The sequence below is a fragment of the Anabrus simplex genome, chromosome 1, assembly GCF_040414725.1.
Source record: "Anabrus simplex isolate iqAnaSimp1 chromosome 1, ASM4041472v1, whole genome shotgun sequence".
In the NCBI taxonomy this organism is placed as follows: domain Eukaryota; kingdom Metazoa; phylum Arthropoda; class Insecta; order Orthoptera; family Tettigoniidae; genus Anabrus; species Anabrus simplex.
In genome coordinates this window covers 803128467-803152138 of record NC_090265.1, presented here as the reverse complement: position 1 = coordinate 803152138, position 23672 = coordinate 803128467, and the positions used below count along the sequence as shown (strand labels likewise).

Genomic DNA, 23672 nt, shown 5'->3' with positions numbered 1-23672 from the left:
TTTAAGAAACTTATCTGGAGATTTTATATTAATGTATATTTAAAATCCGAGGGCATTTTTCGTAATGGTCATTTACTGACTGTGGACATTTCTTATAATGGCTCATTAATGATACTGGACTTTTCTGATAATTACATTTAATGACTATTTCTTATACTGTCAGGAGCGTTTGTGAACATTTTTGCATTGGACATTTCGCTATGGACTAATTGACTGAAAACTTGTGCTCTCACACCCAGCGAGTGGGGAACGCAGATGTAGAACACACCCCCGGTATCCCCTGCCTGTCGCAAGAGGTGACTAAAAGGAGCAACCTAGGCACGGACATTGGTTGTGGTTTGGTATCATGTGTTGGACCCCCTGTGGATGGTGCTGAATACATTCACAGGTGATACCTGCCTGTTGTAGGAGGCAACTAAAAGGGTCATGTGGCCATCAGTCCCCTCTTTATTGTTTTTTTTTTTTTTTTTTGTGGGTTAGTTGTAAACCGATTCAAAATTCTTGATGTGCGTGTTGCTCGGAGATGGGCCTTTTATGTGTACGACTACGCTCGAAAGTCCTATGGTGACCCCCAAGAAACCATTTAGGTGGGAGCGCCATGTACCCATGCAGTAGTATCCACCTGACCACAGCTGAATGCCAGAAGGACATATTTTTATTAATTGTTTATTAAAAAAAAAAAATCTATTCTTATTACCCTGTACACACTGTGGGGTACATGCTATTGCGGGTGATTGGAGGAAGGGAGTCCTAGTGCTCATTGCCTCAGTCATTCCGTATTAGGCATCGTCCAACGTCAGATCCTGGACAATACCTGCTACGACCATGTGGGTATTGCCTCGGCTGTTGGGAGGATGATTTCGGGCATGGCTTTGAAACGTCTTCGAACTGCCCAAGGTGGTCCCCCCACCGAAGTATTTAACTTTTGATTCCTCACGGGGTTCACCGCCTGGAAACATGCGCAGCGTGAAGGAATGAGATTCAGCTTCCCTAGGTTTCTGTTTGCTACCAGAACTGATGGGAGTAACTTCAAACTGGTAACATCTATTTTGTTTAGTAGGCACATAAAAGGTGTCTACGGTGAACTGGAAGACCTGGAAAAACTGTGCAATGGCAGTTTGTTGCTAATGACGCACACTGTCATGCAAGCTGATCAGTTGCTTAAGTGTGACCACTTTGGCTATATTCCCATCAAAGTGGAGCAGCACAAGACCTTGAATCTGTTGCATGGAGTTATCTTCCACTGCAATCTCATCTTGAACACTGACAATGAGTTGATGGAAGACATGAAGCACCATGGTGTGACACATGTCCGGCGCATTACGCGCAAAGTCAGCGGCGATGACTTTGCCACGGGTGTGTTCATTGTCTCCTTCAGATTGTCAGTGTTACCAGAAGAAGTGAAGGTAACAACCTATCACTGCGATGTGAGGCCGTACATCCCACCTCCCATGCGCTGCTATCAATACCAGAGGTTGAGGCACATGGTATCTCGCAGCTCGAAACTGTCTGTGTGTTGTACATGTGGCAGAGGAGCTTGCGGTGCGAAACAGTGCACAACTCCTTACAGATGCACTAACTGCCCTGGTCTTCATTCACCCCGAGATCGGAACTGTCCGGTATATCTTGGTGAGAAGAAGTTCCAGGAGTTCAAGACCCTGGATTGTCTTTCCTACCAGGAAGCGCGCAGTAAGTTCAATTCTATGAATGCTCCCTCCAAGATGCTAGACTACATGAAGATAGCACAGAGTCTTCCAGGTTCATCATTTACTACATCAGCTCCTGTTACAATCACTGTGCCCAAGGCGGCTGTTGCTCCTGTGAGCAAAGAGTGAAGGAGTGAAAGCTCGAAGGGGGGGGACCACATCTGCGTATGTAGACGTTGATGTTGGTGCTTAGATTTTAATTATAACCTAACACTTTTCCCTTTTAGTCCACACTATGGCACTGTTACAGTGGAATTGTAACATTTATGATAGGCATCTTGCTGAGTTGCGCCAGCTAATTAGTGAGTTTTCGGCGAGTATAGTCTGCATTGAGGAAACTAATCTCGGATCAGGTCATCATACAGTCTTAAGAAATTTTCTACTATACTCAGCAGAACAACATTATGCTAACTTGGCTTCTGGTAGCATTGGCATTTTTGTCTGTTCTGTTATCTACAGCGAAGATAAGTTGAGTAAAGCAATTTCATGTAAATAAATAATTTTGTGTAATATTTTGTGTTCATACTCCTTAATGTAAGCAAGCAAGGTAAAGGGGAGCAATTGCATTAATGTTCTATGAGTTTTGTCTCTCTTTTGCTCTCTTTGATGATTGTTGTGAGATCCAATCCAGACGCAGTTATTTGGCATTTAAGAGACTCATGTCAATAAATTAAAGAACCTATTTTCAGGACGAAATACTGCCATTCCGGCATCTATCAGTGACCTATAATAGTTGAATAATAATAATTTAATTTTTTTTTTGGCATACTAGGGACCTTGCTTGTGAGGGGCAGTAGGAAGACTCCCTGTAGGATGGCCTGTCGGTACTGAGATTGGTTCTCCATGGTCTCGAATGGGATCTATAGTTCCTCTAGATCTGATTTTACTGAGGTGATCCACTTGGTCTTGGAAGCCTTTCTCCTACTTGTCACTGTGAGGATTCTGTTGGTGAGCCTGCAGGGTTCAGGTGGCTCATGTGCCTGTAGAAAGTCAGTCGCCTTTTCCTCATACATGTGACTGTGTCTTCCTGATGTTCGTAGAGCTCTTTGTTGTGCCTGATCCTGTAGGTGCCGTCCTCCTCTTTTATGGGTCCTAGTATCGTCCTCAAGATCTTCCTCTCTTTAAGTTCTAGTTTCCTGAGTGGGACCTTTTGATTCATCAACAGGCACTCACAGGCATAGAGTACAGAGGGTCTTACTACAGAGTTGTAGTGCTTCAGCTTTAGGTTCTTGGAGAGGTACTTGGAGGTTTAGATACTTGTACAGGAATGATAGGCTCTCTCTAACTTGGTGCACCTGGTGTCTATGGCCCAAGTTTCGCTCTCGCTTGTTTCCGAGTACTTTACTGCTGGAACTTTTCTTTCGGTGTTGTTTCCTAGTTGGATAATAATAATAATAATAATAATAATTGTTCCGTAAATTATCTCTGGTTAACCATAAGAAGGTGCGGCCCTCATAGGATCTGGACTATGTAAGGATGGAACCTACCCAGAGGGCAAAACAGTGAAACAGGCAGGAAAATAGTATAACAAAGTTTATTAAGCAAGGAAAACAAACATTGAAGAGAATAGGAAAAATGTTAAATGTTTCAAAAGCTGACATCCCTGAGGTTTACATTGACACGTGTCTCGAACAATTCACAGGGGACCAGCCCCGTTCACCATTTAACATACAGTGGACTCGAAAACAATAAATAACTCTGTTTACATATATCATCAATAATACGCCACTTCAAGTGACCAAAGAAGGGGGAGCGCAAGGTACCCCTAGCGACCATTCAATGGTTTCAAATGTTTCTTAAAAGAGCAATTACTCTGCCCCCCATCATTTCTTACACCAACTAAGGAGGTACAAACTTTCGAAAGCACGCTGTAAGCTGCAGGAATCAGAACGCATGGTTGACCGAGAACTTGCTAATATACACATGCTAGGTTTTAAACAACTTGGCCTTTAAAAGGCGTTAAACCAATCTTTAGCGCCCATCAAGGGGCTTAGAAGAAAAGAAATGTCCTCCCATCGTCCACAATTCAATGAAGAGTCAAACGCTTACCTCCCATACCCCAAGCGGTCCTGGGTTCGACGGAGCCGTGCGGTGCTCGAGATAGAAAGAGTGCCAGGCACGAAGTGAACAGCTGCTCACAGCGAGTCCGCCCGACCTCGGCAAGCGAGGCAATCGCGCAAGGCGACTCGCGCAGGCGGCGTAAGAGAGCACGGCGCATCCGCAGGGGTAAGGGAGGGAAGCAAGGGGAGAAAGCATAGGGCAGATCGCTCCTAGGGCGGAAAGCTCCTTTACCCTAGGGCCATATTTTAAGAACATAATTTAATTTTGCCCGAGGGCATTACACAAGGGGACATAATACCATAGTTATGCATAAAATAATCAGTAAACATTAAAATAGACATAATAAATAGAATAAATTGAGAGGGGAAATCAAATTCATGGCTCAGTAATAATAATAATAATAATAATGATATATTATTAATTAATTAAGGCCACAGTCACTTCCTTTACACTCCTATCCCTGTCCTATATTATCATTATTATTATTATTATTATTATTATTATTATTATTATTATTATTATTATTATTATTATTATTATTATTATTATTGCACTTGTTTTACGTCGCAGTGACAGATGGTGGTGATTATTGTTTTAAGAAGAAGTACATCTAGGCAACCATCCCTCTATATAACACTGATCAGAGAGAAAAGTAGGAAGGGATCTAACACTTCGAAAAATGAAGGTATCGGCCAAAAAAGACAAGGGCCATGAAGGGTGTTAAAATTAAAAATCCCCTAGGTCTTGAATGCTCTAATATCGTTGGGTTCAGAAAAGAATAAGAGTTGACCAAAGGAGGTCGGATAGTATAGATGAAAGTGAGGAGCCTGGCACAGGTAAGCAACAACACAGAGGTCTTATTGCGACAGTGGAATAGGACAGGGATAGGAGTGCGAAGGAGGCGACTGTGGCCTTAATTAATGTCGTCTCATTAACTTCTCTGAAAGAGTTTGACGTCAGGAAGGGCAGCCAGTCATAAAACTGGCTACGAAGTTTCATAGAGATAAGTTGTAGTAAGGTTCAATACAAAGCTTCATCTCACTTCAAACCTGACCCCGTAGACAAACGAGACTAGGGTCGGACATACACTTATTAAGCATTCAATTACAGTAGGGTATCTACTCATATTATTTGATTAAAATTTGGTTGTATTTTAAAATTATGGTTAAAACATAAAGTTCCCATTCAGCACTTATCTCAGCTTTTCTCTTGATAGTTATTTAAATATATCTTTTAAATTCATTTTACAGTACAGTAATCTGTTATAATGTCGGGTGGTAGTTTTTTGTTTCGTTCCTTTTTTAAAGTGATCACATTGTATATTTCTTCGTGAATATTGGTTGTAAAATGGAAAGGCTACTATGTAAGAGGAAGTTACAAATCTTAACTTAGCCTACTTGCGCCTACTTCCTCTATATTAATTTCTCCTATCTTTTCTCTTCACCTAAAAAAAAAAAAAAAAATTAAAAAAAATGCCACCTTCATTTCGGTTCTTCTCATTCAAATTTAACTCTTGCCTTGCGCCGACTTCGACTACTTCAATCACGACCTGAATTTTTTACATTTTAAAAAATAGCACACTGTGCATATATGTTTTCATTTGTTTCCGGTATTGCGCTTTTTACTATATTTTTTTCTCTTCACAATTGTTTTATTCACGTCAACTGTTCCAAAAATTCTACAGGATCACAATTACTTATTCAATTATATTGAATTATATTGTATGTATCTATATATACTTACATTCCCGCAACCGAAGCAAATACTGGATCATTAAGCTGTTCTTCATTTTACGTTGGCGTTTGAAACCACAGTGCCTGATGTTGAATATATCACGCTGATCACTGGGAGCTGGCAAGTTACTTCAATTGATCTACTCATCTTCAGCTTCAGCATGATTATGGATCTTCATATGTGTTTGATTGTGTTATGACTTTGTGCCTGACAGTGTATACAAGCTAGCTCATTTAACTGTTCTCCGCTTTTAATAAACATTATAAGACTTTGCCTAACACTGTGTGTGCCATACTGCCGTTCAGAAAATTACGCCCTGTTTCTTTTAAGTGACTTACATTTTACTTCTTCTGAATTTTACAGTGTCTACCCCCGTCATTTTTATATCGCCTCTTCTACTGATCCGGAGTGAACTTGATCTTTTATTTTCTTTTTCCTATGCGTTGTTTTTCATGTTTTAATCAGCTGATGATGACCTGGACTAGGGTCGAAACCGGTACCACTTCTACTTATTATTAAAGAAGAATGTAATCACTTCATTTCTTATTCTTTTGTATTGAATAAGTTGAACCTCTTTATTTATTATTTCAATTTTAACTACAATCTCAGTGTTAAAATGTGAGGTATTGGTGAGATGTGTTAAGGCAGATATATACCGTATAATCCCGAATACCACCCGCCACTGAATAAGACCCGCACCCTAAATTTGAGATGGCAAAATACGGAAAAAAATCAAAAATCAAATACATACCTATTTAATTTTCTTCAAATATACCACAAATATAAATTCAAGCAGCTTACAGTTAATAAAATCATCACAAAAATCATAAATAAAATTGGTCCAATACTCAGATCATTCATAATTCATTGTCATCATCCGAAGTTTCACCATAGGAACTTCCGTCGCTGGCATCTTTCCGCAAATAGTCGTCCTCACTACCGTCCACTGAATTTGAAATTCCGCATTTCTTAAAGCTTTTGGACACTAGATTGTTGGGAATGCGCGCCCATGCGATCTTGATCCAGCTGCATTTTAGTCCCACTTCAGGCCTCTTCACTCATCCGGTTAGTGTTGACGCATAATCACCATGAGACATCCATTCGGTGTACAACTGTTTCATTGTAGTTTTGAAAGGCCGGTTCACGCATGTGTCCAACGGCTGTAGAATAGAAGGAAATTATTGCAAGATCGGTTTTTCCTTTCTTCATCATATCTTTTACGGTGTCAGTTGTATGTCCTCCGTAATTGTCCAACAGAAGCCTGTTTCATTTTTGTAACAAAGCTCCCGGGCGACGTTGTCAAACGCACTTCACCGAATCCTCAACTAACGCATTGTCCATCCAGCCGAACTCATGTGTTCTAACAATAACACTGGACGGCAAGTTTCCTTTTGGAACTGTTTACCTTTTCAGGACCACATATGGAGGGAGTTTGGTTCCATCCACTAATACGCACAACATTACCGTGCATTGTTGCTTTTCGTTACCACCTGTTCTGATAGTTACACTTTTAGAACCCTTTGTATCCACTGTATTTTCCAATGGCACTTCAAAAATATAGACAGGTGTCTGGTCACCATTCCCAATTTGCAACAGCAGATAAGGATTTTACTTCCTCAGTTGAATAATGTGATGCCAAAAGGCCGTTACCGGGCGAGTTGGCCGTGCGTGTAGAGGTGCGCGGCTGTGAGCTTGCATCCGGGAGATAGTAGGTTCAAATCCCACTATCGGCAGCCCTGAAAATGGTTTTCCGTGGTTTCCCATTTTCACACCAGGCAAATGCTGGGGCTGTACCTTAATTAAGGCCACAGCCGCTTCCTTCCAACTCCTAGGCCTTTCCTATCCCATCGTCGCCATAAGACCTATCTGTGTCGGTGCGACGTAAAGCCCCTAGCAAAAAAAAAAAAAAAAAATTCTTCGTACGCCCCAGAGAGACGTGAAATAGACGTACGTCTCCGAATGCACAATCCCTTTCTCCAGTAAAAGTTTTGGATTCATCCGCGGGTTGCAGTAAAACCCTGTGTTTTGAGTTCTTTTGAAATCTCTAGTGCTTTCAGTTGACACATTTCACTAGAAACACTATATCCTAACTCACATTTTTCTATCACAAATTTGTGGAATCATTCTTCAATTTCTGGAAACACTGCACTCCGCCCAGGGAATGCTCTGTGATCGCCAGTACTTTTCTTCTTCCACCAATCATGAATACATGATTCATCAATATCATACTTTCTGCCAACGTATATTTCAGCTTCACTTACAACTTTAAGTTTCTCACGCACAGTAAATGACCGCAGATGCTGTTTTGAATCCATCGCTTACTATTGAGACAGCTCTTCCACGGGACAGATATGAAACTCGAATGTGAACGAGGTAGACATCCGTAACCAACAGTCTCGACTCTCGCAAAGTATGATATCCTGTGAGATCAGCTATTCGCGCACCCAGCATGGCAGCAACACTTGTGAAATAAATGACGATTGAGCATCCACAGTTGCGGCTTTCTTATTTACCGCATATTTACCCATATTCTTTGATTTATCATATTTCATTACCTTACATTTCGCTTTTACATGCCACTAGAACCGTATTGAGAAAAAAATCGATCTTGTTTTCTAGAACGCAACTAAAACACAATAAGACCTGAATGCCCATTTTTATGTGGTATATTGAGTACATTTCAATACTCCATTTAAACGTAGTAAATATGTACAAGAATGAATGGCTTGAATACGACCCACACCCAAGATTTAGAACCAGTATTTTGGGGAAAAAAGTGCAGGTGGTATTCGGGATTATACGGTAATTCTTCCTATGTCGTTGGTTCTGTGTGTTTCATATTCCAAAACGTTTTCAATGTCTTTGCATTATTCCTGGATAAAGAAGTGGCATCTTTGAAAGAATATATCTAGCTCATTGTTTCTTGAGTGTGTGTATGTGTCTCTCAGAATTGGATAGTGCTTGTTTGCTTTGAAGATCTGCTATATTATTTCCATTTATTCTACAACTGAAAGAATCCGTTGTATTAGTATTCTTGTCTGTTTGCACCACTAGAGCTGCTGCGTACTGGAGTAGATATTCATTTATGTTCTCTTTATTCACACCTGTGCAATACTCCTGTCCTCTTGTGTTTTACACTGAGAGTTTATATCGATTGCCCAACAGCTAAAGGCAAATTATTGGAACAAATTGCACACTTATTTCGTATTTAATTTTACTTAACGTGTTATTATATAGTTATCCTAAATAATCTTTATTCGTTTTAGATATCATCGTGTACTGCGACGTGAAAAAATACGCAAACAACTTAAAGATTTTGAAACACTGCAGAAGACCGACCCTGAAGCAGCTTTGGAACAGTTGCAGCAGATAGAGCGTACAAGAGCCAAAGAACGTATGACTCTTAGGCACCGAAATACTGGACAGTGGGCTCGCAGCCGAGCTGTCCGTGCAAAGTATGACCCACAGGTATGACATGCTTAATAAAATAATTGAGCCTTTTCTCATGCTATGACTCATTACATTCACATTATGTATGCGTTTATACCATAGGTAATTGCTTTTAAAGTAAGAGATGCTATATTTACTTCCCTAAATACTCTCCTTAATTTTCGACTATTATCGGGAAAAGAGGAATCGGAAAAGAAAAAAAAAATTGCAAAAATCTTTCAAGTGACCAGGCAACAAGTGAAACATTTGAGTTAACGGTATAGTGCACACTTCTGCACCCCTTGCGCATTTCCCTTGACTTTCTCTCCCCCACCCTAGATTTCTCATTGCTCTTCCAGCTTCCAAATTCCATGTCCCGTGTGGTGGTGTCTAGTTAGGAAGTGTCCAGTACACAAGCAGGTGTGAAAATGAGCAAGATAACAAGTTTTATGACATTCTTCAAGTTGAATATATTTGATCATGCTGCAGAAAATGAAGTGGGAGTGAGAAGTCATAAATATGAACTACAGCCATGTATAATTTGCTATTTTTGTAACCAGAGAGATTAATTATTAGGACAAAAAAAATTGATTCCTTCTGCAGTGTGAAGAAAGGAGAATATAAAAATGTGGACATAAAATTTCTGGATTGGGTCAGAGAAGCAAGAGACAACAGCAATGTTGTAAATCATGAAATGTTGTAGTTTAAAGTGCATGAAATTAAACAAACTCTTCATATTGCAGGGAAGGATTTTAAAGCAAGTAGAGGTTGGTCAGAAACTTATGCACCAAAATGGACTGAGTTCACTGAGAAAGACATTGCTGTGCCAAAGGCTTCCATCAGATTATACTGACAAAGTGATTGAATTTCACCATTTTGTAGGAGTGCTTTGGATATTGCAATGCTATGCAGCTATGGAATCTGTGCAGCGCGGCATTCAGTCATGTGACCTGCCAGCTGTGGTAATGTAGGAGTGGGCTGGTACAAAACTGTTTAAATGTGCTAATGTAACATTTTGCATATACAGTTTAAGGTATAGATTTAAATAACTATTTTGCTTATTGATTTAAAGACACTAGATGTTATATTTTTCTGATTTTAAACCATGTCAAGTCAACGTATATTATGTGAAATTTTCACCTGTTATACCCTCCCCTGTTTTTAAAGTTGAAAATTAGGAAGAAAGAAAGGGGATGTTATAGATGAGTAAAATTTACTCACTGTATTTACTGTATTTATATATTTATTATGTATATACTGTATTTAATACAGTATATTAAAAGTACAGTGTATTAAATAAAGTAATGGAGAGGAGTCAAACAAATGACAAATTAAGTCATGTATAGAATGATGAGAACATGAATGGGGTCAATTGTTAGAAAAATAGGAAAACATAATCAGATGTGTTCCTATCTTTCTATACATGACTTTATGTACCATATTTACTCGCGTGTATTTTTTAAAAATGAAATTTAGGGAGAATAATAATCCCTGCATGTATCTGACAGGTTGATCTTCAGGCGCCATTATAAATGTACCAATAATACACAGTGCAGCTTGCATGCTCCCACGTAGTTCAAAAGTCTAGCAGTCTTACCTTGTTTGGATGGAAGGCAGGTTGCTATTTATAGGATTGCACAATCCTTAGGTATTCTTTGACCTCATGAACTAGATAGAATGTCACACCGTTGGACTGTCTAGAGTAACGGTATCAGTATTAGAGGATGTGAGCTAGACTTGAGGTGTAAGATCAAGTGCAGTTTATTTCTAATAATTTTGTTTTCATTACAGTAGCTTACTGGTAAGAAACGGAGAAGCATTCAAGTCAACGGGCAATTTTTTTAAAACTTTGATTGACATGTTTCACAGAAAAACACGGTAATTGTGCTGCTGGCCAAGAAATGGAATTGCTGAGCTTGATAGCTACAGTTGTTTAACTGCGGCCAGTATCCAGTATTCGGGAGATAGTGGGTTTGTACCTGACTGTCGGCAGCCCTGAAGGTGGTTTTCCGTGGTTTCCCGTTTTCACACCAGGCAAATGTACCTTAATTAAGGTCACGGCTGCTTCCTTCCCACTCCTAGCCCTTTCCTGTTCTGTTGTCGCCATAAAACATATCTGTGTTTGTGCGATGTAAATCAAATTGTAAAAAAAAAAAATGGAATTTGATGTGGTTTAACGTGTGCTGCTGGCAAAAACAGAAAGCTGCTCTTTGTTAAGAAGGAATCCATACTCTCCAGTGTCCTACCAGTTAAATGCAACTTAAAAGCCCTCCAGTCTCTCAAGCACAAAAGTCAAATATAAATATTACACTATATCTATTTATCTGTATCTGTCGCAGCAACAGATATAAACTGCAAGTATCGCTGAACACACTATGTGAATGGGCGGAGAGAAACGACATCTAGATAAACGAAGAGAAGACTGAATTGGTAGTGTTTAGGAAAGGAGGAAGACTCACTAAAGCAGAGAACGTAAAATGCAATGGCAAACTACTCAAGAGGGCTAACAATTTTAAATATTTAGGTATCACAGTCCAAACAATGGGAAAGAGTTTCAGATTGCATATAAGTTCTAGAGCAGTGGCGGCCACTAGAGCTATGAATGAAATCAGAAACATCACACAAGTATCGATCAGCACAGCTATGGACCTGTTTAGGTTAAATATACTACCTGTTCTGACATATGGCCTAGAATTAGTGGGAAAATACCTCGCATACAAACAGCTGGAAGAATTGGAGCGAGTAAAGACTAGATACCTGAAGAGAATAGTAGGAGTCCCGCAGAATGTAAGATCGAGGCTAGGGTAAGAGCTTACCAGACGGACCTTCTTAATAGAGGATCTGAGATGCGAGCTCGTACTTCCAGCTAGTACCAGCTTCAAACAGCTTATAAAAGATCTGCATGAGAAGAAAAACAACATACCAGAGGACTTCTATGCAACATATGCTATGCAAGACAGGACCTGGATGGAAGCTAATCATGATATGCGACACATGACAACGAGACTGGCGATCCATGGTTTTCACCACAAGGTGTGCTGCAACAAATTATCTCACGAACCAAATGACAAATGTGTGTGTGAGTTGTGCTTAGAATTCTGTGATAGATACCATATCATAAAATGCAGGAATAGACAGAAATCTATCGTAGCTTATAGCAAAGAAAAGTAATGTAAATGTAATGCAATGGTACTCTGGGAGTTAGGACTGAATTTTGAAACTTCTACAGTGCTTGTCCGACTTTAACCAAATTTAATTATTGCACTTAGGTACAAATAAACACCTATTTTGCCAAATTAGAGGAGTGTAGCTGTATTGGTTCAGATATTATTTCAAAAATCAGTAAACATCGTGTGTCTTCCAAGCAAGTACTCTTAACCCAAATGAGACAGTTAGTTTCAAAACGTGAGTTTTTAAAGATTATGTGCCAGGCAGTGGTAGCTGTAAACATTCCATGGAACAAACTCAAGGTCAAATAAATCGAAACACTGGCAGACTTGGCCAGAGGCCCTGTAGTCGTTAACTTTATGCTCCTGAGTTGAAAGCCCGTTGTGATTGCCCCTTTTAGTCACCTCTTGTGACAGGCTGGGAATATCATTGATGTACTCTGCATCTTCACTCAGAGCAGTATACCTCATATTGTTTGTAGTTCATAAGGTGATTTTACCATGAGCCAGCAAGTATAGAATTTATTGCAAAATTATTGGAACAGTCCTCCTTCCTCTAATCCTTCTTATTACCTTGATAATTCATTATGTTAGTGTTCTGATTGTGAGAAGGAGAGGATTAGTTCCTAAATTCTGTAAATTACCGAGCTTGATCGCTGCAGTCGCTTAAGTGCGACCAGTATCCAGTAATATGGGAGATAGTGGGTTCGAACCCCACTGTCGGCAGCCCTGAATATGGTTTTCCGTGGTTTCCCATTTTCACACCAGGCAAACTTTGGGGCTGTACCTTAATTAAGGCCACGGCTGCTTCTTTCCCATTCCTAGGCCTTTCCTATCCTATCATCGCCATAAGACCTATCTGTGTTGGTGCGACGTAAAGCAAATAGCAGTAGTAGCAGTAAATTCTATTCACAATATTGTTAAATTAAATTCTAAGCATCCTTTTTCTAACAAGCCATGGTCTTCTTTGCCTATGTTATAGCAAATACCTTTTGATTGAGTTGTCTTGTTTCCTTTGTCATCATATACAGATTGGTAAACTGCAGTTATTTGTGACTGAAACATAATTCTTATCTTATTTCAGAGCCGTCAAGCTCTGGCTGAACAGCTGGCAATTAGTCGAGACTTGACTAAGAAACTTCAGACGGAAACTGATAGCAGTGAGGAGGAAGATGAAGGTAATGAACCTCACATGTCCAGTACTGAAAATAAAAACCCAAATGATAATCCATGGATCACAGCAGAGCCTGAGTTAGAAGCTTTTGTTGTCGGGTATCGACAATATTGGGAAAAACACAATAAGGAGTTGGCTGAGAAGAAGAAAAAAGCCACAAAAAATGTTGAAAATGATGCTAAAGCAGTATCTGCATTGCCTTCTACTGTTAATGATGCAGTAGAGTTGAATAATCCAAATGAAAGTCATATGAGTGAGCCTCCTTCCATTCAAGAGGGTATTGATAACCATAATTGTAGTGGTAGTGGTACCGAAGAGGAATTGAATAGGACGGATGATTCAGTTTGTAATAGAACTTCAGGAAATACTGTGCCAGATTTTCATAAAAAGAGAGCTAAATTTAAACAAGTTCTACCTAGCCCAGGGATTGTAGGTGAGAAAAGTCCTTCTGTCAAAGTTAGTTCTAAAGTGAAAAATGTGAGTAGGAATACCAAAGAATTGGTAGCAATGGAAAAGTATTCAGAAAAGATTCCGTTGAAGAAGTCTATTGGGACATCTCCTAAAGCAACAGGTGTTGTAGATGGTGTAGGAATGGTGGAAGTAACATCTGTGAAAGGAACAAGTTCATGGGTTGTTACACCTGTTAAGTTAACAAAGGGTAAAAAGAATGATATGGAAGAAAAGAATAAAGTAATAATGCTCCCCGAAATGGATAAGAACACAAGAATGAAAGGGACAAATAGGAAATTAGAAAATGGTGATTATAAGGAAAATTCTGAGGATACAAGCCCTAAAATTAATTCAGTCAAAGTAGCTGATAATAATTACATTCATATGGATGATATATTTGATGATATGGAACAGAAGTTAAAACAGAAAGTATCAAGAAAGTTACGCGAACTGAAAAATATTAAAACTAATGACAGTGTAGATGATCGTATAGCTAAAGAGGTGGAGGATGTAGATGTAGATGGACCCTCATTAGAATTTAAAACAAAAGCCAAAAGACCTCAGGAAGATCTACAATTGATTGAAGAATCTGGACATAAAAATAATTCTTCTTCACCAGGATCGCTTTCAATACCAGTTGTCCCAAAAGTAAGTCTTGGTGAAAAGGAGGCTTCTGGGAATCAAAAAGATGATGTGGATCCTAACAAATTCTTGGCTGTAAAACCTAAATTGCTGCAGACACAATTCCCAGATATGGTGACTGGTGGTGAAGAGGGCCTAGACAATGAGGAGAATGAAGAAAGCCAGCAGATGACCATCACTGAGGCATTTACGGGTGATGATGTTGTTGCTGAGTTTGTGTAAGTAATATTTATATCATACTCTTATTAAGATTGGTAAATTTTGTATTGTTAATACTAGACATTGAGTAACCTACAGCTATAATATCCCTGTAGTAAGTCCCTGTATGTGCACTTCTGTCTATAACCTATTCTTCCTTTGTGCATATTTAAAAATTTTAGTTCTATTTATTTGAAAATATAGCATGCCAAGTGGATGAGAGGAACTTGGTTTTTCATATCTAATTGATGCAGTTATTCTCGTAACAAATTTTAAAATATTCAGCATGCCAGGGATCTCTGCATTTAACTTCACTTCACTAAACAGATATCTATTAGTTTACTAATTTGTTTAAATGATGAAGGATTTTATTTCATTGTGATTGATAGTAATGGTTGTGATATGTCAGTTACATAACATGTAAGAAGCTTAGTTAAATTGAGCAATTGTGGGCCATGATAACGTTTGGTGTATATCGTAAGTGCCATTTTTCCACAAAATAATCAATCAGTAAACATACAACTGTTGAGTTTTGACTTTTCACAGATTGAATAATCCAAATACAGTATTAGTTACCAGAAACCTTTTGAGATTTTGTTAGAAAATATGGGAACATTCATATTGTACAAAACCCAGTTCATAATATTCTTTCTTAGCTTCAACTGTTTCTTCTTTTACATAATTATGTGTTATTCCAGGGATAGTTTGCTCCACCATGAACCATAACATATAAGCTCACTGGACAAAAAATTAGTCACCCTGGTGCGCGCACACAGATTGGTCGCGAAGCCTGTACAAATGACGCAGCAAACCAGTCCAATGCTCAACCATATGCGCACTGCCTCTACGTGAGCATAAGGTGGTAGTGAACAGTGTGACATTGATGTTTCAAGTGGATATTGTACGTCAACATGGGTAGATGTAAGGAAGTGACAGGGTGGCAAAAAGGGTTAACGTGTTTGGCCATGCCCATGGCCATATGGTGTGTGGAGTTGCTGGATTTGTTGGTGTTTCGCAACAGACTATTCAACATGTCTACAAGCAGTGGTGTACTACACGTGGCCACAATAAACGACGCCAGAATTGTGGTCGGAAAAAGATCCTGACTAAAAGGGACCCGAGATGCATTTCATGGCTTGTGAATCAAAATCGCATCCAAACCCAACAGGAATTGCTTCAGTCAATGAATGGAGGTCCATCCCAACCTGCTAGCAAGAGAACATTGCGACGGGAACTGCATGCAATGAACATTGTGAGTCGTCACCTCGCAAGAAGCTATTACACACACAGGCACATATATATGTGTGTCTTCAATGGACTAGAAATCATCGAACGTGGACAGTAGCTGACTGGCGAACCGTAATGTGGTCTGACGAATCATGTTTTTGCCTGTATTCCAATGACGCACATCATCGAGTGCACCGAAGGCCAAATAAAGCATTTCATCTTGGATGTGTGGAAGGTCAGGTTTAAGCTGGAGGTGGGTCTGTGATTTTTTGGGGGTGTTTTTCTGTATCATGGATTGGGCCTCTTCACTGAGGTGACCATTAACATGAATCATCATCTTTATTTAAACATTCTGGATGATCAGGTGTTGCCTTTCAGTCAACATCTGCATGATGAATATGCTATTGATACCCTGATTTTTCAAGTTGACAACAGCGAAGTTCATTGGGCTGGACGTATATGTGACCAGTTTTATGAACAACCTCCACCCTATTACATCTCAATTGGCCTGCAAAATCACCTGACTTGAACCCCTTTAAAAATATGTAGGACATGTTGGAACAGCGGGTAAAATGCCAACATCAGCATCCCCTCGATTTGGTTGAATTGCATGATCAAATCCTCAGCGAGTGGCTTAACCTGGACGCGCCGTACCTGCACAACCTTGTGGACTCACTTCCTAACTGAATTCAGGCGGTTATCAAGTCGAGAGGCGGAGTAACACGGTATTAAATGATGCTTGAAATGATTTCTCCACGGGTGACTAGTTTTTTGTCCGGTGAGCTTATCCTTAAATAATATTGGAAAGGATCAAACAAGTGTCAAATTATGTCATGTATAGAGAGAAAGGAAGTCATAATAGGACAAACACAATGACAGGACTGTGTGGGAAGAGGAGATCAGAACAGCTTATAAACACAAAAAGACAAGGACAATCTCTACATCTTCACTAACCGCTGTCTTCAAGTAAACAGTTCTTTTACATCAATTTCTTCTCAGACGTTGATAAGTTCCTTTCTCCTTCCCAGCTTCATCAGTAGGGTGGTCATCAACACTCATTGAGGAACCATTTTGACAAATCTTCAGTCTTGACGCAAATATAAGGAACACAAGACAAACACAAAAGGAGAATTGGATCCTAATGGGATGATATCAATATTGTACTCAAATTATGCCCTTGTTCATTCAGGGAATACTTTTACATTGTTCTTGTCTTTTGTTCTGACCTCATCTCAATTCAGCCTTGTGACCTCAGCTGAGGACCTATCTGATATGAAAGCCAGGAAACTGACCTAGCCAAAGAGTACAGGTGACTAAGTTGTCACATGATTATGTAATTCGATCCCAGCTCAGGCCGGTGGTATTTGAAGGTGCTCAAATACACCAGCCTTGTGTTGGTTGATTTACCAGCATGAAAAAGGAAATTGTGTAATTTGTGCTGCACTGACCATTGTCAACAGTTGTGCTCACATGGTCAGTCAAACCGTGTTGGATTTACACATTCAATGCAGATATGAAATTTATCATCGGCCTTCATCCCAAGGATGCACATGACCATGTTAAGGAGCGTTCCAAGATGAGAGTAGCGGACCCTGCACGGAAGTGGGACAGTGCTTAAGAAGAAGAGGAAGAACTCCTATCTCCCACAAGTCCAACCCCTCATCTGTGTCATGGGAGATGGGCAATGTCATAAAGTAGGGAATAGCCTATGGAGGTGAAGTACAGTGGGGACTACATGTGCCCTGAGACCATTATGGTAGCTGTGAAGTCCCTACAGGAATCCTGACAGGCCTAGCAAATCTGTGATGGATATTAACTCACTTTCAAGGAAACGAGGAACAATAAGCTGGATGGATGTAACAGATGACGACCCTGGAGAGGAACAGGATTATGAATTTGTGCACTAAACGTACAAACATTGACTGAAAAAGTAGAAGAGGTTGTAGACTGGATGGAAAGAAGAAAACTGGATGTATTAGGGCTGGCAGAGACTAAATGGAGCAGGGAAGGTAAGAGAGAGCTGTGTAAGTGTTTTTGGTTGTTCTGTATAGGAAATGTTGAAGGAAAAGGAAATGGTTTAGCAGTGGTAGTGAGAAATGGATTAAAAGAGGAAGTAAAAGGGATAAGTGACAGGTTGGTGAACGTCAAAATAAAGTTAAAAGCTGGGAAATAGTACAAGTATATGCTCCACAAATGGGCTGCACACAACAGGATAAAGATAATTTTGAAGAAGAATTGGAGAGACTGTTGAATGGCCAAAACAACATAATAATGGGAAACTTGAATGTCCATGTAGGCATGAAAGGGAAGGCATATGAGAATGTACTTGAAGCAGGAGGATGGGGAGATAGAAATAAGGAGGGGAAAAAAAGCTACTGAATTTGTGCAAAAGAAGTGGGATGATGGTTGGAAACTCATGGTTCAAAAAGGGATGAAACCATAAGATAACCTGGTATGGCAGTAACTGGTTGAGAAAATCCATTGTGGATTACATGCTGTACGACTGTGAAGTGAAGAGGACTGCTACAGATGTAAGAGTAATATCATCAGAGGCCCTAGATTGTGACCACGAACGACTGGTAATGAAACTGAGGACAATGACGGAAAGAGAGACCAATCAAAATATGGAAATTGAAGGAGAAGAAAAACAAGGAAAAATACCTGGTGGAGAAAAAATAAATGTTGAATTTACCAACAGATGATATAAAAACAGGAAAGGAGGAATGGGAAAGGTTCAAGAGGACATTAATAAAAGCTGCAGAGGAAGTTTGTGGGAGAACTAGTAACAGGAACAGGTGCAAGGAGACCCCGTGGTGGAACGACAGAGTCAGAGTGGCAGATGGAGAAGAGAATAAAGCTTTTGGAGTGTGATTTCAACAGAGGACAACGGAGACAAGACAAGGATATAAGATGAAAAAGGAGAAAGCTCTAAAGGTTGTAACAGAGGCCAAGAAACAGTGGATGGAAAAGTGGATAAACATGATGGAAGAAAAAGCAAAGGAAATTAAAAAAGTACTGTATGGAATGGCCAAGAGTAAGAGGAAAGGCATGAGGGAAGATGTTATAATGATAAACATGGAAATGAAGTGCAGGAAAAAGAGAACCTCAAAGCCTGCCTACCTGCCAACCCTTCCGATTTACCGGAAAGTTTCCATTTTTTAACTTGTCTTTCAATTTTCTGATTTATTTTTACTTATTTTTGAGCAATATAACCTCCAGTACAGTCAATACTCTTCCCTTAGGATAAATGATTGTGTACTTGTGTAATTTACGCAACCTCATTTTCTAGCGTACTTATTTGATGCTTTATTTGGCAAGTGTATCGCCCATCACCTTCGTGTACCGTATTTCCCACTCGCTACAGCAATGTGTGTGTTTTATAGCTTCCCCCATTTCCCGATTTTGCGTCGGGAGGTTGTGGGTTCGGATTCCACTGGTGCCCGGTTGGCCATTTTTGTTCTGTATTTAACATCTCTTCTACATGTACGAAATGTACGTAACACGACCTAATAGGTTGAAAGTCGGTTTCAGTTGTCCTTTTATCCTTTGAAACCATGGCGCAATATACGCGATGAAATCCAAGAATTTAAAAAATCTTCCTATTTTTGATTTCTAAAAGTTGGTAAGTATGTAGGAATGTGGAAGGAGTATTTTGAATATTTACTAAACTCAGAAGGATGCATTAGGAGGAAGGTATAAGCATGGAGGGAAGAAGAAACCTGGAAAATGAAAAAGACTTAACATTTGGATAAGTGGAGATAGCACTGGACAAGAGGAAAGGTGGGAAAGCCCCACAGATAGTACTGACCCTAACTGTGAAACGGCCAAGAAGAAGAAGAAGAAGAAGAAGAAGAAGAAGAAGAAGATGATGATGATGAGTATTGTTGTTATTATTATTAAAGTTTTTGCCAGTTTTATCACAGTAACACCGAGCTCGATAGCTGCAGTCGCTTAAGTGCGGCTGGTATCCAGTATTCGGGAGATAGTAGGTTCGAATCCCACTGTCGGCAGCCCTGAAAATGGTTTTCCGTGGTTTTCGATTTTCACACCAGGCAAATGCTGGGGCTGTACCTTCATTAAGGCCACGGCCGCTTCTCTCCCGCTCCTAGCCCTTCCCTGTCCCATCGTCGCCATAAGACCTATCTGTGTCGGTGCAACATAAAGCAACTAGCAAAAAAAATATCACAGTAACTTTGAAATGAATTTTCTTTAGGCTGATTCCAGAGAATTGTCAACCCAAGAAGGAAAAAAGTAAAGTTTAAAAGAAAACTCAACAATGATAGATATGACAGTTATGATAGTTAAAACATTAAATTTTATTAATTTTATGATTTGTATTCATTTATTGATGTCTCAATTTTTAATTGTGTGGTTAATTGAACCTTTATGTGCAGTCTAAATTCATTTGATATTTCTCACTGTTATTAACAGTTTATATAAGGTATAATAAGGCGATGAATTTATTGCTGCAGGCCGTGTAAACACGTGACAAAAAAGGTATAAAATTTTCTGTACACGAAAAGTGTGTAGCTCAATTTATATAAAATTTGCTATGCAAAGCCAATACTGTACACCCTTTCAAACTGCTAAATCATTCATTTAAAATTTCAAATGGGTTCATACGAAGCTGACCGTACAATACGTCGCGTGTTTACGACGTTCTCGCGAGCGCCCGGCCGGAGAGTTCCCCGACACGTGGAGCCATGTGTACAGGAATGCTGGAGACGAAATTGAGTAGTACCAGTGGCAAAGTGGTGATGAAAATCACGTATCCCAAATTCAAGAATCTGGCACAGTTCAAGAGTGTTTTGATAAACTAGTAAATTCGTGTCCCTTGTTTATGAAACACACATTTATTAAAAGAATGCAAAGCAAAATGTTGAAGTGGAGAAAAAACAAACGACTGAAAATTCAATGGTTTTGCAAGTGGATTTCGCAGAGAATTTCACTATTCTTCCACAAGATGAAATTCAGAGTTGTTATTGGCATTACCGACAAATTACGATATTTACTCTTGTTGCGTGGTTTGCGGGAGGAAATCATGCTTCATATGCGATTATGTCTGACCATATGGAGCATGACAAATGTGCCATGCACTCATTTTTAAGCAGAGCATTAACAGACATCAAAGAAAAACAACCAGAAATCACAAGTGTGTTTATCTTCTCGGACGGGGCGGCGAGCCAGTTCAAGTAAAGGTTCATGTTCGCAAACCTAACGTTTTTTAAGGAAACTTTTGGAATGAATGTAACTGGGAATTTTTTTGTGTCTGGTCACAGGAAAGGTGGTGTTGACGGTGTTGGCGGAACACTAAAACGTAATTTGACTGTTGCTCTACGTGCCAAAAGAGACGTTATAAACATGCACTATATCATGGAAGTAGCGAAAAGAAATTCAGCAAACACAAATGTTATTTTTGTTCCTTCTGAAGATGTTGAAAGCAGTAAACCTCTTCTAAAAAGCTGCTTCGCTGATGTCTATGCAGTACCAGGAACATATGGTGTTCACTATGTGGAGCCATTAAAAAAATACATAGTTCAGCAAGAAAATATTATTATTCAGAAACAACTACCATACACTCTCTACATCCAGACTACAAGATTGAAACAGATGACAAAAATTCACCCCGTGATACAACTTTTGAAGTGGGAGACTTCGTCATTGGAAAATACAGCGAAAAGAAACATTCCAAGTATTATGTTTGTACCATAGCTGAAAGTGATGGTGTTTATTTTGTAACCACTTTTTGCTAGTGCAACGACGAAGCTAAACTGTTTTGTGAACCACCGACGAAAGACGAGTGCTTTTTGAATGAAAGTGAAATTGAAAGAAAATTACCGGTGTCTCGTTTTATTCATGGGAAATGGTATTTTGATGAGTCTATACCAGAAGCAGAATGAACATAAATTGTTTTTTCATTTTATATTTTTTTCTGATCAAGCTTTCATTCAAACTGTAGGCTACGTACCGGTATTTAAAGTTAAAAATTTCATTGTTCCGTATTGAAGAATATCACAATTAAAAGTAAAATAATTGATAAGGAGATTCCACCTATTCAATACCAAAGAATAAGAAATGTAGTGATTTACATTCTCATTTAATAATAATTAGAAATGGTACCGGTTTCGACCCTAGTCCAGGTCATCATTAGCCGATTAAGAAATGGAAAACAATGCATAGGATCAGTAGAAGAGGATATGAAAAGGAAATGAACGGGGGTAGACACTGTAAAACTTAGAAGAAGTAGAATACAAGTCATTCAAAAGAAAAACATTGCGCAATTCTCTTAGCGGCAGCAAGGCACACGCAGCGCTAGGCAAAGTCCCACAATGATTACGAATAGCAGAGAACTGTTCAAAGCCAGTTATTTAAACACTGTCAGGCATAAAGTCACATAACAATCGAACACATACGAAGGTCCATATTCATGTAGTTGTTTTAAGAATTCTATAGGAACACAATTACTTACTCAATTGTATTGAATTGTATTATATTTATCTATATACTTACTTTCCCGCAACCAAGGAAAATAACTGGATCGTCAAGCTATTCTTCATTTTACTTTGACGTTTGAAATCACAGTGCCTGATATTGAATGTGTCGCGCTGATCACCGGGAGCTGGCAAGTTGCTTCAGTGAATCTGCTCGTCTTCAACTCCTACACGAATATGGACCTTCGTATGTGTTCGATTGTTATGTGACTTTATGCCTGACAGTGTTTAAATAACTGGCTTTGAACAGTTCTCCGCTATTCGTAATCATTGTGGGACTTTGTCTAGTGTTGTGTGTGCCTTGCTGCCGCTAAGAGAATTGCACAATGTTTTTCTTTTGAATGACTTGTATTTTACTTCTTCCAAGTTTTACAGTATCTACCCCCCGTTCATTTCCTTTTCATATTGCCTCTTCTACTGATCCTATGCATTGTTTTCCAGTTCTTAATCGGCTGATGATGACCTGGACTAGGGTCTAATTATTATTAAATGAGAATGTAAATCACTACATTTCTTATTCTTTGGTATTGAATAGGTGGAATCTCCTTATCAATTATTTCACTTTTAATTACGTACCGGTAGGCGTTGAATGTCCAGATATTTTTAAATATTTTAGTTCATTTTACATTCATTGTTATTAGTGTTAAATAAATGTGTGACAATTCATAAAAACTCTTCACTTAGGCCACATGTCCGTACCAGTATCTGTAGTTATATATTTTTATTATTATTATTATTATTATTATTATTATTATTGTTATTATTATTATTATTGGGAGGAAGGAAGCTTGTAGTTTTACGTAACCAATAATCACACTATCATAAGTGACAGAACCTCATATTTTACATGAAATCCGAACCACCGAACTTGACTTTCACATCGAAAATCACAGATGCATTAATCGGGACTCAAACCCAGTCCTTCTTGATGGTTGCAAGCAGTTTGACCGCTGCGCCATCTCACCCCTTATTTATTATTACTTGCTGCTATGTTATACATACATTTTATCATTCAGTGATCGTATCTGATGCAGAGTTAAAGATTTATTAGTCCCTCATGTCGTCGCCATAGCGCAGGTTCGCGTGTGTAATCCCACGACGCTGTCAAGTAACACGCAACGATCGCTTTTAAATATATTACGCAGACATTACGCAACTTACACATTTGTTTTTGTTTTCACAAAATGTACATTTGTCCTTCTTGTAAACAATATATTAACATTACTAATAAAAGTTACCACAATTCGCAGAATTTGGAAAAACGTAAAGGTATGCAAAGTTAAAAGTCCGCCCCATGTAAACACCGATCGCTACGTTTAAAAGTCTATAAAATCGCATACATCAGGTTTATAACAATGAAATTTGTGGGAGTTATTATCATGTAGACGTTATT

The 23672-nt window shown here is 39.1% G+C and overlaps 1 protein-coding gene across 1 annotated transcript in view; it reads left to right on the top strand.

Moving 5' to 3' along the window:
* Positions 1–23672, top strand: part of LOC136857558 (U3 small nucleolar RNA-associated protein 14 homolog A) — a 175802-nt gene that overhangs the window by 88699 nt on the left and 63431 nt on the right. The window contains exons 7-8 of the mRNA XM_067136318.2: positions 8768–8969; positions 13182–14581. Coding sequence (XP_066992419.2) covers positions 8768–8969; positions 13182–14581 — 1602 coding nt within the window. The remainder of the gene's footprint in view (positions 1–8767; positions 8970–13181; positions 14582–23672) is intronic.